The sequence below is a fragment of the Ochlerotatus camptorhynchus genome, unplaced genomic scaffold, assembly GCF_037179485.1.
Source record: "Ochlerotatus camptorhynchus isolate MF236.1 unplaced genomic scaffold, CSIRO-AGI_Acam_v1.1 ptg000105l, whole genome shotgun sequence".
NCBI lineage: Eukaryota > Metazoa > Arthropoda > Insecta > Diptera > Culicidae > Ochlerotatus > Ochlerotatus camptorhynchus.
This window is the reverse complement of record NW_027040595.1, coordinates 3362754-3378454: the sequence shown is the minus strand read 5'-3', so window position 1 is coordinate 3378454 and position 15701 is coordinate 3362754. Positions and strand designations below refer to the sequence as shown.

Genomic DNA, 15701 nt, shown 5'->3' with positions numbered 1-15701 from the left:
GGGAAGGAGGGGCATAGTGAGCTTGGATATTTTTTATGGTTTTAAACAAATTAATTGGTCATTAATCAGTAGAATGGTGATATTGAACCTACTACCAATTAATTTGTTTTGAACAATTAGAGGTTTGAGACTGGAGTGCGAGATGCTGATTATGCCCCTCTTACTCTTACAACAAAATATTGAATGGTTCCAATCAAATTCTCGAGCTGTACAGAATTGATTTTAAAACGTGAAATGCAAACAAAAATTAGAAAACAATGGATTTTTTTTACATTACAAAAAAATACGTATTTCAAATGACAGAGACTTTTAAACATAACTCTGAGATGGTGCGAATCTCAATGCAAACTTAAGTAAATAATTTCGTAGAGGGCCAGTTTTTCATGGATTTTGAAAGTCCTTGTTTTTAAATGTGAAGTATGAATTTTAACCACTTGTAACGATTTATGATGTCACAAAAAATGCCCGTGTCGAACATCAACATCTTTCTAAATGCACGCATTTTCGAGATATTTAGAAAATAAATTCGAAATATATCAGAGTTGGGATGAAATGCTATACTGATGTAAAAGATAATTTATTAACTAGATAAAGTTCTGAAGAGGATAGATTGATAGTTTCGCTAGAAAATGGCATTGTGAAAATTGAACAAAAGTTGAAAATAAGCGAATGGCCATTAATGCGACAATAGTAGTCGAATGCGCACTACTTTACCTAGCTCACACTTGATGGGTGAGGAGTTTAAATGTATTTCCTCAAATCCACAGAACCGGTCGAACTCCAGACGAATCTAGAACCACATTATCGTTCATACTGGCGACATCGCTCTGATGAGACAAAGAAACCCTACCCCTAAGCTCCTCCCCTGTTCCTATCCTTCGACAATGTATCCCTCTAACCTCGGGTAAGCCGCGAGTATTCGGCCCAACTCCTACTAGACATAGAATTAAGTGAAATTTGTGACATACAAAGAACAATGAATTATCCGCTCCGTAAAGCAAACATGATTGAGCGTTACAATAAAAAAAAAATCTACAGACAAAGTAAGTGAATTGAACTTCTAAAAATTGTCCTTTTGCACCTTGAAGATACAACCAACCGGTTTGAAGTTACAGGCATAACAGTATTGTTCATTACTTTCTCAGGCACAGTTTGTTTGACAGTTTCTACCTAAATGCGCAGTATTTAATTATCTTTAGTAGGTACTATTATTTTATTTTCAGCAAATCTGAATGCTTTACAAAAAAGTAGCATAAGTGCACTAGTTTTGGCCATAGCTCCTAGTTTTTGGAATACCTCAGAAAAACGATTAAAAACAATCTTTGTGTGCTATGATATGTACCCCGATGAATGAGATTTTAATAAACAATCTGAACACAACTTAAGATATCAAACATGTAAAAAAACGTGGAATATCATCAAAACATGATCAAAATAAGTGCGTTTCCCCTAGGACAGGTGTATCAGTTATGGTTATACGTTCCTATTATTGTGTGTTGCAATTACGGCCTATGGGAATTCCATCAGCCATAATTGGAACACAGCATAATATGAACGTATAGCCATAACTGGTAAACCTGCCCGACCTTCGTTTGTACTTAAACTAATTCAGATTTCATCATCAGCTATCAGGTGGTCAATCACTTGTAACGTTGTAACGTATTTAACTTTTAATAATTTAAAAAAGATTAAAGTGTTGCAGTCCGTTTCCAAATAACGAAAAGAGATGTTCATCATGAAAACCTAATTTGACTATTGAATTGAATGAGAAACTAGTGTGAATGCAGGGTAGAATTCCTCCCAATACAGCATTACAAATTAGCGTTTTAAACCGAGATTTAGCATTGCTGAAGATCAAGCTTCAACTATAAATATGGATCTACCGTTTTCAGAACATCATAATTTAGAGGAACCTTCAGCAACTTCAGTCGTATCTGTATCGTCTCAGGATAGCAATGTTCCAGAGTATCCCAAAGTGCATAAGTTCGGACTATTCAACAAGGGAATAGCTGGAATCAACGTATCCCCGATTTCAATGAGACTCATTATGCTAAATAAATTTCCCAGTATTTTCAACGGAAAATGTCATTGAATTCTCTCTAAGTTTCCCTTACAATTCCTAGCTAATCTAGAAATTATCTCTATCACTCTACAATTCTCTACAAATTTAGGTTCGCTGTATTACATAAGAATTCTCTTGAAATAAACTCTCCTCAATATTGGCTAAGTAGCGGAAATGGCTCTAATGTTGGCCTATGGATCTAAGATTGGGCCCATCGCTAAAAACTGCTATTTATCAATTTTATCTAACTGAACGCGAGACGGTGCTAATGGCTATTTTTGGTCGCTATTGAAAATTTAGTCGATTGCTGAATTTATGTATGGGCCCAAATTAGGGGCATTAGGGCCGACATTACATCCATTTCCCCTATCTCCTGAAATTCCCATGGAATTATCCTTCCCTATAAATTCCACTCCGAATTCTCTCGGTCGAAAAACAGTCCCGTAAATTCCTTCAAATACTTCTCAGAATTCCCTAGGAACTCTTCTTTGATTTCTCTTACGGTGTCCTTGGAGAGTCCACAAGTGGTCGCCATAATGGCTGATATGCCCTATCACTTTGAACTAAGGTTTGCACAGCGATTCACCTTAAAATGATTACAGGAATAGCACTGAAACTCTCCTAAGTATGCCTTTGAAATTTGCCTCAAAACATTGTTGGAAATTTCCATGGAATTTCTTTGGACTACTTCTTAGAATTCCTTTGGAATCATCCTCAAAATTTTCATTGGGCTTTGGATTTTTCTTCTTCACTTGGAATTCTACTTGCAAGTACCTTGGAGTTCACCGTATAAATTCCTTATTCAGAACTCTCTATGGAATTACCTTGGAATCCTCCTAAGAATTCGGTTGGAAATTTCCTTTAAATCCTACTCAGGATTCCCTTGGGATTATACCCTACATTGGAATTCGCCTTACGTTTCATCTGGAGTTCGACAGAACTAACTTGATAGGAATCCTCAGATTTCCCTTCAACGTTTGGTAACAATTGGGTTCTATAATTTTGATAAATATATCGGTTACTATACTGCCGTTAGAAGCATATCAGTTTCATCTGGAAAAAACAGCAAGCCGAGAAAATTACTGTTGAAAATTTACTTCTCCGTAGGCTCTTATGGATGGGACAATCTAGTTTTGGAATTGTTTTTAACAAAACATGCAACTTTTAGTGCACAGTGTAAAATGTAAATAGATCACAATCGATTCTAATTGATAACTCATTTCAGGCAAAAATCCATATGGGACAGTTATGCTTTTATGGGCAGTATACATCATCTGAAAAGGCTTCGTTTTTAGAGCACATTTTTTTCCGATTCCATAGACTTTCATCTCGATTTATAGGAAAATAATCACATCGCTTTTTAACACTAAACTAACAAATTAACCACCGAGAGGCACTAAGATGATGAGTTATTTTCTAATGTAATCGCACTTATTAAAAATAGCTCCAGTGCTCTAACATTTTTCAAATTTTCCTCCTCTAAATTCCCTTCATCAATTGCATTAATTACTAGGTGGGGTGAAAAGTAACCTCCTTGACCGCCAGAATGCGCTGCTACTGCAAAAAAGGTTATGGGTGCCTTGAAGTCCGTTCACATTTAGGCAGACATGCCAAATTTCAGTGTGATACTGTCTTTAGTTTTGTTTTGACAGCTGATTGTTGTTGACGTGTTTGGCATCATGTTGAGTATGGATAAAAACGATTTTCGTTCGCTTATAAAACATTATTTTTTGAGAGGCAAAACGGCGAAGGAAACAAAAGAAAAGTTTGATAAATATTAGGAGGCTAATGCTCCGTCAGATTACACCGTCAAATATTTGTTTCGAGGTGGCCGCAACTCCACTACCGATCAAGTCCGCAGCGGCAGGCCCTCCGATGCGGTTACAGAGGACAACGTCAAAAAAATACATGAAATGGTGTTGGCTGTCCGGAAAGTCAAGGTACGCGAGCTAGCAAATACCGCAAAGATTAGTACTGAGCGCACACGCCATATTTTGGGCGAGATTCTGCATATGAAAAAGTTATCCTGCCGCTGGGTGCCACGCAAACTCACTCCTGACCAAAAACACGAACGCGAGAGCACTTCGAAAGAGTGTTTGGACTTGCTGATGCGGAATCTGGCGGACTTTTGGTGGGATTGACATTGCATACTCTTCATGGACTACATCGAAAAAGGAAAAACCATCAACAGCGAGTATTAACAACAATCAATACGAAAGAACGATTTTAAATTATGTCACTACTTGACTAGCCTATTGGTCCCAAGCAAACGATTAACGTACCCCTCTTAGTCGAAATTCTAGTACCACACACTTGTTTGTTTTGATTAGCTATGAAAGTTTGACAGATAAAATGAGGATTTAGTGGATTTTCCTATGTTTCGAGGGGTGAATCGATTAGCTTGGGACCGAAGATAGTACCAGAGCTGAGCCAAAAAGTTGAGCACGTTTCTTTGTGACCTTCTGGTCTTAGAGTTACTTCTGTGGTATTACTGTGCACCGCCACCATTGGGGGGTGGGGGCACCCCACACTATCCCTCTCCAAAGGGGGAGTTTGGTAAAGAGAGATGATAAAACTGATTTGTACCTTCCTTAAAGTTGTTTAGCTCGGTTTCTACTATCTATATGCAATTTTCACACTGCCGTACTCAAAACGGAACTATCAATTCTATACTTTCATCTCCTCATCTATCGTATAAAAATTACCACTTCAGTCTGTTATTTGAAATTAGCATCTTCAACTATGTAAATCGTTGACTTTACGCAGAAGTAATACTAAACATATAGTTAAAGTAAGTTTCAGGATTTATGTTGTAACTGAAGATACATCCACTGAAGAATTATTATGCATTTAAAAACGTTTTGAAATCCTTGAGAGGTTACCTTAAAGTACTTTCATAAATTCTATTCTAATGTTTAAAAATTGCTTGATACGAGAATTTAAAAATTCCCTTTGAATTCCAGTTTTTTTTGCCAGTAGAATTTCCAAAAATTTGTTTATAGGTAAGGAAAAACAACCCAAATAGTGTAGCTCAATACCCATAGGATTGTTGCTTGAGGACCCAGCCAAAGACTAAGTTTAGCGTTAATTTGTATCGAGTAACTTGATTTTTTTTTTGTTAATAGGGAAATTAATCAAATCCCATCGAGTAAAGAAAATATCGTGTTATGGAGAGTATTGCTAGCTAAATCGAAGAAACTTTGAATTTCATCGAGTCAGTTATTGGAGAGATGATTGTGTTTCCCATTTTATTCCCGGAATTAAGGCAATTTAAATTAAGCATACATCCGAATGCGATTTAAGCCCAAGAGGTCACTAGGAAATGGGTCATGACTGCAACAGGAGCATTTTTCCTGGATTTTGATTTCTTTCCTCCGTCCGAAATCTTCAACTTTTAATTCTTTGTAACGTTTGTAAGTACTTCCTTACAATCCTTCCTCATTTCAAAGCTTCAAAACTACACTCCAACACTCAAAATAATTCTTGGAATTAACTGTAAGATTTCTTCGCAATTTTTAATTATTCTCCAAAGAACAATTTGCTCTCCTTAAGGTGTTTCGCTGTGAGATCCTTATTTTCGTAACCAGTTCGAAAGTGCACAAATATCAGCTCCTACGAGACTGTACTGCAGCATACATGAAGTAGCAATTTCAGGTGAAATGCGGCATTAATTTCAGAGATGTGTGTAATTGAAAATTCGAAGTGGAAGTGCATGTATAGCCTACGTGGTGGCCATTTGTGAACTCGACAAGGAATCACCTTAATACATCTATTTACCTTCGAATTAACTGTCAAGCAAATTCTGCTCAGAATTATCGTGGAGTTCTCCTCTGGATTATTCTAAAAGTTCAATTAGATTTTATTTTTTGAAAAAAAAATCTCTGAATTTGCTTGAAATTCAGAATTAATTCCAAATTTTATCCTCAACATTCGATTTCGTTAATAATTCCCTGGGAATTATCCTAAAAATTTCTTTGGAAATTGCCACATAATTATTACAGTGGCGTAGTCTTAACCTCAATCTACCTGTGCACCAACTCTCAAAACATAAACAATTATCAAAATATTGCTTGCAATGGATAGATATCGAGTTAACTAGAAGATTAAGTGTATTTTTCAACCGATTCGAGTATGAATCATGCATTAAATCTGTTTTTGAAAGTTGGTGCACAGGTAAAAAGTGAGGTTACGCGACGCCACTGTAATTCTCAGAATTCAATAGCCTCAACCTCAAGCCTCTCGGAATTTCCTTGGAAGCACCATCATATTGATTAGATTAGGATTCTTTCTCACTATCACTAAACATTCTTATCAGAACTTTCCTTAAATTTCACAGTAGCTCTTCTCACAATCACCTTGGTACTTTTATTGCCTTAGATTTCTAATCTCTTGTTGTTAATCTTGAAATACGTTGGAGTTATCCCTAGAATTCCTTCTACATGCACCTAATTCTTCAGTGTTAACATTCAGTCCAGTCCAAAGGCCTTGAAAACATTCCTGGGTCCTGGTGCTTTTGTCTTAGCTGAGTTTAGTTTTCTTTATTATTGAGACTTTCAGCCGTGGGCCTGTTCATCTTCTACTTTTGTCTTCAGTTTCAGACGTTTGGTGTCTTCGATAATTTGATTTTGCTTATAATTCGTTTGGTCGATGTTTTTAATTAGGGTGGTCCTCAAACTAATTGATGGGTCTACACATTTGGCGAAAAGTCGATTAACATAAGCTTTTTTGATCCATAGAGCCCAGTGGCGTCGCGTAACCTCACTTTTTACCTGTTCAACAACTTCGAAAACGTTTTTTAGGGTCATGCTTACATTCAAATCAGTTTCAAAAGGCACAGGATCTTCTAGTTTCACTGATTTGTATCCATTGGAATCAATGTTGTTTTATTTGTTTACGCCACTGATAGAGCCACTCTGCAAGGTCGGTGAATTTTCTTTTTGAAATTCCTGGTGCAAATTAAAAAAAATCAAGTTGTTAATATTCTTCAAAGAGTGAAAGTGTTCATTGCATGGTTCTGCGTTCGAAATGTTCAAAATTGGTCTATGTTTTAACTACACTCCCGAGCATAAGTTTAAGGACACCCCCAAAAAAGCATGACAAATTTGTTATGTTCATATCTCTGTCATGTTATGTCCAATTTTCGTTCTCTTTAGATCATTTTAAAGGTATTGAATGGAACTTTCCTCGTAGGTAAATTGTTCAATATAATTTTTAAATTTTGTGTGCAAAAAGTTCACCCAAAGTTACAACATTTTTCAAAATTTACTCTGAAGAATCGTGACTGATTTTCTCAGAATTGGGCTGGCCAAATTTTGAAATAAAAGTAGTAGTAGAACACTTAAGGGATCGTCCATTAATTATGTCACACTTTTAGAAGGAAGGGAGGTTTTTATAACTGTGACGAGGCTTACAAAAAACAATTAAGGTCCATATAAAAAATATTACAAAGGGGGAGGTGGGGGGGGTTGAAAATGGGCCAAATTTAATGGACCTTCCCTATGCTATACCATTCATACCATTCAAATAACCTTTGGAGATCGAAAATTGAACAAAACCTATTTGCATGGTTTTTTGGGGTGTCCTTAAACTTATCATCGAAAATTCACTCTTTACAGGATTTTATTGATCATTTCTTTATAACAATCCAGAAATTCTCTACAGAACAATCTAAAAATGTCATCCTATTATTCTCTTCGAATTTTACTTTTTTTTTCAAATGATTAAAAATTTGCTTGAATTTTCTTTAAAATTCCCCTCAGAGATGTCTTAAGGTAATTCTCTAAGGCAGCCTTAGCGTAAAACTTCAAAAGTACAAATCTAGATACAGCTGGAATTAGGGCCTAACAGCACCGACGAGCCGCCATGCCACTTGAGCATTTCGTTTGTCCGCAATTCGATTTGTCAAATGAGCGATTTGATCTGTCCAACGGGCGATCAGATCTGTCAAATCAGGTGAGACGCCACCTAAGTAAATATAAATTTTACGTGTGTTCGTGTCCTTACTCATGATATGCCGCAATCGGATGAGTAGATGGCGGTAGTGTTAAACTTTTTTTTTTAATATGGCGTCTTGGGCAAGATTTTGAAAGCAGCTTCTATGAGCTGTCACGTCGGTTCGTCGGTGCTAACGCCTAAATTCCAACTCTATCTAGAAATATCAGCTTCCACAAAATATACACCTGGAACATCTTTTGTTCCAGCACTGTTTTTTTAAATTAGAAAACACATTTTTCCATCTTAAAACAACGCAAAACCGTCTCTGAAATAGGAAGGGTTAGGAAGAACCATGTTTCATCTACTGACTGAAAAGTTAACAGTTAACAGTTTGTGTGTGTAAAACTGTGTGTATGACAACTGACAACATAGTGGTAAGTTGATGCACACAACAATGCTGTTTGATTTATTAGCAGCTCAATTCAATTGCCATTAAAGTTAGTTGTAACTTCGTTCTGTTGTGAACAATTGAGCCACAGACATCCAAACTTAAACACATTTTTCGAAAAATTATGTTCTTACACACACAAATTAAAGTTATCACTTTGTGCGATTAATGAGTAAACTGAATTAAAATTTGGGTTGATCTTATTGACCGTGTATTCAAATGAACTGTCAACTCAGTTCAAAACAAACAAGACGAAACAACGGAAATCAATCGAGTTGTGTTGTCAATGTGGTAAGATTTAAGGGGAAAGCAGTCCCTTCATCCATTCTGCAAGGAATTCGAAAAGCCTCCGGGGGGAAGTGCTCGGAACATAACTTTTTCGTTGCAAGCGCTTGGACTCCACAGCCTTAGCCGGGTAAAGCAGGTGCATAAGAACGCCTATCAATGGTTGTTGGGTTCTGCCCTGACCGGCGATTTGCGACCTCTGTGCACCTGAACTCCGATTCTTACCTCCACGCGGTGCCCGGTGGGGTTGCTGGCGGTGATATTTGCCGTCAGTAATGCGAACAAGAACGGGGGATCATCGTTGTCACTAATGCACTATTGTTTATAAGTCGCTAGTGTCGTCATGACAGTAGCCTGTGATTATCGCTACTTGGGGATGCTAAACGGCTGGGTGCTGGTTGCGACTTGGCCGTCCTGAATGAACTTTTTCCACCTCTTCAAGGTGGTTCGTTTAAAAGGACGTTAATAAATGGAAGCGCATGGAAGCACATCCTTAGGAAAATTGTGAAAAGATTTTCGCTTGGTAGCAAATTGTTTATTTGCGCACCAATAAAACTCGCACTTGCGGCCCATGTTTTGATCGGTTTTAAACAAGCAATGTTTTGCTCACAACAATTTTGACATTTATGTTAAGATGACGTCTGCCGGTCATCGACGTCGATGGGCAGCGACACTAGCACCACCACGATATTGCTAGTTTCAAATGTCTATTCAAAATAGCAGTTAAATTTCTTACACACTTTAGGAATTTTACTTGGATGTCTGTTCTCTGTAATTGAGCGAACAGATTAGAACTACTCATAGGGTTACGGGATGAAAACTGAGCTAAAGACCTGTAGTAAAAGTATGGACAACGGTCACCATTTTAGCTGTCTAATTGATAGTTAGATTGGAATGGATTTTGACAGTCGTCCATACTTTTACTATAGAGCTTTAAGCCTAGTCCCTCAATTCTAGACCAACTTTAAACGCTAATTTCTCGAGAATCAAAACACATCCACGCAATCTAACACCTGCAGCTGATAGAGCAAACTTTCTTTATCGAATGGCATTGTTAGTTTGAGTGAGTGTGTTTTGATTCTCGAGATTTGTGTTCAAAGTCATTGTTTACGTTTGGGTGTTGTTCCGCCTATTTCAATTGTTGGTCTAGAATTGATCACATCGCGTTTTCTACCACTCGAACAATGGATCAATTTTTATTAAATCTGCAAATTATTAGCTCATTTTTTAAATACCGTTCCGATTCAAATTTCGGACACTTTCATTTTTAATTAAATATTACATCCAGTTAGAAACAAAGTAATAATGTTAGATGATCGTGGAGGGCACTAGTCAAAAAAAATTAAAATTTACAAGACATGTGGATCATATTCGACCGAGATAATCAACTTTTAAAAGTGTCCGAAATTCGAGTTTAAGTGTCCGAAATTTGAATCGGCACGGTACTTCTGGTCCCAAAACTGCTCGACTATTTGATTAATTCAGGCATAACATGTGATAACGGCACAAAAGCATTTGTATACAAACTTTCTAAGGCCCTTTAAACGCGAACCAAAGTACGCCCACGCAAACCAATACCACTTTCGAAAAGGTGATAGTTGCCCCTATCCGATGATGTTGTTGGTTTGCGTTGGCGTACTTTGGTTCGCGTGCAAAGGGCCTTAAAAAGTTTGTTTACAAATGCTTTTGTGCCGTTGTCAAATGTTATGCCTGAATTTGGCAAACGAATAACTTATTTTTTCCGTGCATGTGATGAATTTAGTACATTTCCTGTACTGTTTTAGTTGAAAAAAATTTCTGTGCAATGTTTAAGTCGTTCGGTGTCTAAAGGATGTATTCGATAAAATTTGCACACACGTAAACAGTTGTAACAAATAACAATAAATTTTAAGAGATTACTGAACAAGAATATGTTATGATTCAAATACGAGCTTTGACTTGGGGCTTAAATAAGAAAACAAAATGTCTTAAAAATGTTGGACAGTGGCATAACAATTTAGTTTGCTAATTTTTACTTATTTTTCCATTGCTTGTTCAATTTTTTTAACGGATTATGAAGTGTGGTAGAAAATACTGTTTTTGTTTTTCGCTTTTTAAGGGCGTAGATATTTTAAGTTAAAATGAGACGAAAGTTTGAAGTGTAATTTCTGAACAACTGCACAATATTTTGAATAATATTATTGGACAAATAAATTGGTTTGGTTCCAATAGCAACAATGACGAAAGAATTTCCTTGCATAACCGCTGATTTAAAATTTGAGACTACAGCATTTTTTGTTCTCATGACTATATATTACTTGAGATAAAGCACCTCTCAGGCCTTCATAAAAATTATTTGTTATGTTATGGACTAAACAATCTCCACTGACAATTTCAATTCATTTGGTATAATAGTTTATAGTTACAGCTGTTTATGTGTGTGCTATTTTTTACACCCTTCAGGCGCATTCTCTCTTGTTATTCTGCGCACTCTTCATGATGACTGGCAAGTTTATCTTTGGTTTTTTTTTTTTTGTTAAAAAAACACTTTTCGTTGAATTTACTAAGTGAAATTTCTACTTTAAAGTACGATAATAATGTTATGTGAAACAGTGAACCAAAGTGGTTTGGAAAAAACAACTCATTTCAAACATTATTCGAGGGGACGATTCTACCCTATAGGGTAATGTGTGAGACAAGATGAACCATCTACTTGTTTTTATTTTTAACTTTTTTTTTTATTGTCAACATCAACAGGCTCAATGTAGCCCCAATGCTGGATTGAAAAGGCTAACCATCGTTGGGGTTGCATTGAACCTGTTGATTTTGACAAGCAAATTAAATAATAAATGTACTAGCTGACCTATCTTGCCCCACTTTACCATACATTTATCGGCCTAAGATGGAGCCTATGGACATTCATTCATCTTTATGATTTTTTTGTGTGGTAATGGTAAGTTCTGTAATAGCTTATCATATCCAATTGAAAACAAAATGTTAAACTAAGATTGACACACATCAGGTCAGTAGAATTTCGACTGCAGGTCGACCATTTGTTGAGATTTGATTAAAAACACAATCTTAATCACATAGTGGAGCAGGTTTGGGACGTTGATTATCTTTAGATTTTTCGATTTCCCATGGCTCTTACATGAGCTTTTGTCTGCTTTCAAGGTAATTTTTGTTGGAGTATTTCCACGATCATAAATTGATAACTTTCTCTGCCAACCAATGTATGAATTTGTATATTGTGTAGCATCGACAACGATAATCTATGCCCAGGAAAGTCGATAAAATTTCCAACCCGAAAGATTTCCTCGACCGGATCGGAAATCGAGCCCGGCGCCTCCGGCTTGGTAATGCCGTGCCTTAACCTACTAGGCTATCTGAGGCGTATTGATAGACGTGAGCCTTAATAATCTCAACGCTTATGGTTAGATTTCAGCCTACTTCTGACTCGCAAGCATTCCACAAATTTCAACTATCTGATCACGTCCAAAGCTTCACAACTACCCGGAAAGTCTCAGAAAAATGTTAAATGGGGTTTGAGGTTTTTAACTGCAGAGCACAAGCAAACTGAATACATTGGAGACATTCTGCTAAAATCGGAGACACACTGTGCTTTTTTTATGAATTTATGATGATACTCTGAGATTTATGAACATTAATTATCTTCTATAAGGGTTCTTGCAGGAGCATAACAGCATTTTACGGATCTCGGTAGGTTATTTGACTGAGTGTATAAATATGAATCAGCGTAGTTCTCTGTGCGATTTCACTACCTAGTACTGATCAATCATAATCGTTTCAATTTCTGTGTTATTTTTTAAAAGTGAGATATTTTTTAATATGCTAACGAACGAATTGCGTTGATTAAATTATTACTTTTTCTATTAATCTTACTATTTTTTCACCAGTATTTCAATAAATCTTCAATCTGACAGTTCGCTTACAGTCTAGTTATGTTTTTTTTTATATAAATCATTGTGTAACATACAGAGTAGAGCAACATAAACGAACTGCCACAGGTTTGTTCTTGTCCATCTTCTTTTCATCGCTTTTCTGTATCTTAGTAGTTTGCCTATCACTCATTAGATACTGACTTGCTTTGCTTTAGGTATATTTAAGTGTTCTCTTCTCTTATTTAGTAGATTTATTGCTACGCTTAAAACTAGATCCACCTCCAATCGTGTTCTGCGTGGTATGTTTTCGGATAATTTTCTTGAACCGAACGAGTGCTCGATCCATTTTCTTTCATTCGTTTATTTTAACATCGCTCAGTGCCCGTCATAGCTGTGTGGTCAGTAAACCCCTCTAAGGCCCCGGGGATGGGCCGAATGGCAGAAGATGTGTAGAATGGCATGGAAGTTGGTCATCACTTCAAGTTGGCGTGATGCTAACCTTATAGTCTGGCCTATTAAAGGCACATCGCTGTTTGCATTGATCGCAAGTTACCGCTGGTCCATATTTTAACTCGGAGTTTGTACACCTAGGCAGGGGAATGGTACAAATATGTTTGCGTCATAATCAAACGTAAATTTGGAGACATTGCAACAGCAACTATTTCTTATGCTGATACAGTCGAGAAGAGTTTTTGTTATGAGTTTGGATGGAATGGTGAATCAAGGTGAGGAAGAGAAACGAGAAACCATTGTTAACAATTAAATGTGGTCTATGCGGAATGTGTAGACTGCGTACCATAATTATTAACAAAGACTTCCTATCCGAGGGTCATGAGGGATATTATAACAGAAGATAATAGATGATGATTTAACACAAACCTTTGACATTTGGATCCAATAAATGCGGCAATGATGTTGCACAGTTCGCATGCAGAAGGCTTTCCATACTGCTTAACATTTTGCTCGCACTTTTTGCAGATAGCAGCCGTGCTTCCTTTGCTAGTTTGCTGGAACTCCGTACGGCAGTACGTGCATTTGACGATCGGAAATGATCCGCGGCAATCCTGGAATGCAGTAATAAACATCGAATTCGTAAATAAATGGAATAATACAAAACAATTGAAAATTCTACACATATCTAATTCCAAACAACATACTTCTGCATCGATGACATTATTTTGGAAAAAGGAGGTGACCTCCCTATTTAGTTGAGCTTAATGTGTTTTTTCTTATTCGTTTATTTATTAAGGCTCAAATGTCTATATAAAACTAATTTAAAACATTTGGAGCATTTCAATTTTTCCATCATAGGGGTCTGTTAATAAACTACGTATACATTTTTCAAAGGTTTTAGACCCCCGCACCCCTGCGTAGACAATCGTCCATACAACCCCCTCTTAAAGTGTGTATGTGGTTTATGTGTCACCAGCGCCAGCTGCTTTTCCTTCTCTTTGTCTTCTATCCTCTCCTTCTCGGTCCGATCTAGTAGAAGTAGGGTATGGTGGGGCAAGTGTGCTACCCTATCGATTGTGCGTTAATTTGAAATATGCTGTGGATATTTATTAGAATGGGTGAACAAGATCATTTTTTCAGAACATAGTTTTTTTTTGATCGAAGTTATTTCAGTCTTTACTTCCATTGTGAGGGGGCCCCCCTATAGTAAGCACCCCCCCCCCCCAACCCTCTCCAACTCCGCCTATGAGATTGAACTATGAACTATTTGAACAGTTATATTTTTTTTAGAGACATTCTAGCACCGTAGTTCCTTCAGCAATGTTGTTAGGCACTTCCTAGACTACGCTTTTAAATAATTGGACTGTTGCAAGATTTCCAAAATTTTATAAACAAAATCCGCGATTTCTCAAAAGACATACGCGACTTCAAATACTAATCCGTGACAAATAAAAAAAAACTGTTTTAATTACTTAAAAATACCATTAGAGCAGTCCCAGGCAAAATAGCGAAAAAAAATGAGACGATGACGGAAACGACTGAAGTCAATGTTATTAATGCACTGAATTCAAAATACATGAGAGGAAGAAGTTCGGATTGACGGTGATGAAATCGAGCTGGTAGACAAGTTCATGTATCCCTGTTGACCGCCGAAAATGACATCATTTGGAGTCCGAATAAAGTTCACCGCACCACGAAGTTGGCTATCTACAAAACACTGATTAGACCGGTAGGCCTCAACGCCCACGAACCATGGACTATGCTCGTGGATGACCTTTTGAACTGAAGGTGTTGCGTACCATCTACGGTAGAGTGCAAATGAAAGACGGAACGTGGAGAGCGCAAATGAACCGCGAATCGCATCAACTGTTGGGAGAACCACGCATAGTCTCGATAACGCACCAACGGGAAAGAGACGAAGAGGCGCAGCGCCAGCGGGCAAGGTGGATCGACCGGGTGGAAGGCGACTTCTGTGTACAGCAGCGGACACCCAGCGTAACTAGTAAGGTACTACCATAAGCCATTTGAGCTGTAATGATAATCGTCAGACGGACTGAAAAGCTATAGATCCCCTGTACTACCTTGGAAAGGAAAGGGTCTAAGAACTTAAACGTACAACAAATAACAAAATCTTGGGAAATCAATGAAAAGAATGTTCAACATTATGAAAAATATTTAAAATTCCGGAAGTGTAAAATTCTTTATCGTTCTGGATTTCTGCTGGGTGGCTACTGAATTCCCTTTTTGAAATTCCTGCATTATTCCCGATTGCCAGATTATGCACGAGTACGGATTTCCGGATAAACTGACGCGATTGGTCAAGGCAACGATGGATCGAGTGATGTGCGTTGTTCGAGTATCGGGGACACTCTCGAGTCCCTTTGAATCTCGAAGGGGGTTACGGCAAGGTGATGGACTTTCGTGTCTGCTATTCAACATCGCGTTAGAAGGTGTGATCAGAAGAGCTGGGACAGACACGAGTGGCACGATCTTCAGGAAGTCCATCCAGCTTCTTGGCTTCGCCGATGACATTGACATCATGGCACGCAACTTTGAGACGATGGCGGAAACGTACATCAGACTGAACGCTGAAGCTAGGCGGATTGGACTTGCCATCAACGCATCAAAGACAAAATAC

General features: G+C 37.5%; 1 protein-coding gene across 2 annotated transcripts in view; it reads right to left on the bottom strand.

Annotated features, from left to right (window-relative positions):
- The window catches only part of LOC135699307 (serine-aspartate repeat-containing protein C), a 44267-nt gene that overhangs the window by 14708 nt on the left and 13858 nt on the right, over nt 1-15701 (bottom strand). The window contains exons 2-3 of one of the 2 annotated variants that reach the window (XM_065219553.1): nt 13490-13674; nt 13110-13197 (exon numbers count right to left, since the gene is read on the bottom strand). In XM_065219553.1, coding sequence (XP_065075625.1) covers nt 13110-13197; nt 13490-13674 — 273 coding nt within the window. Of the gene's footprint in view, nt 1-13109; nt 13198-13489; nt 13675-15701 lie in introns of those variants that run through there. The other variant, XM_065219554.1, reaches the window with a different exon arrangement.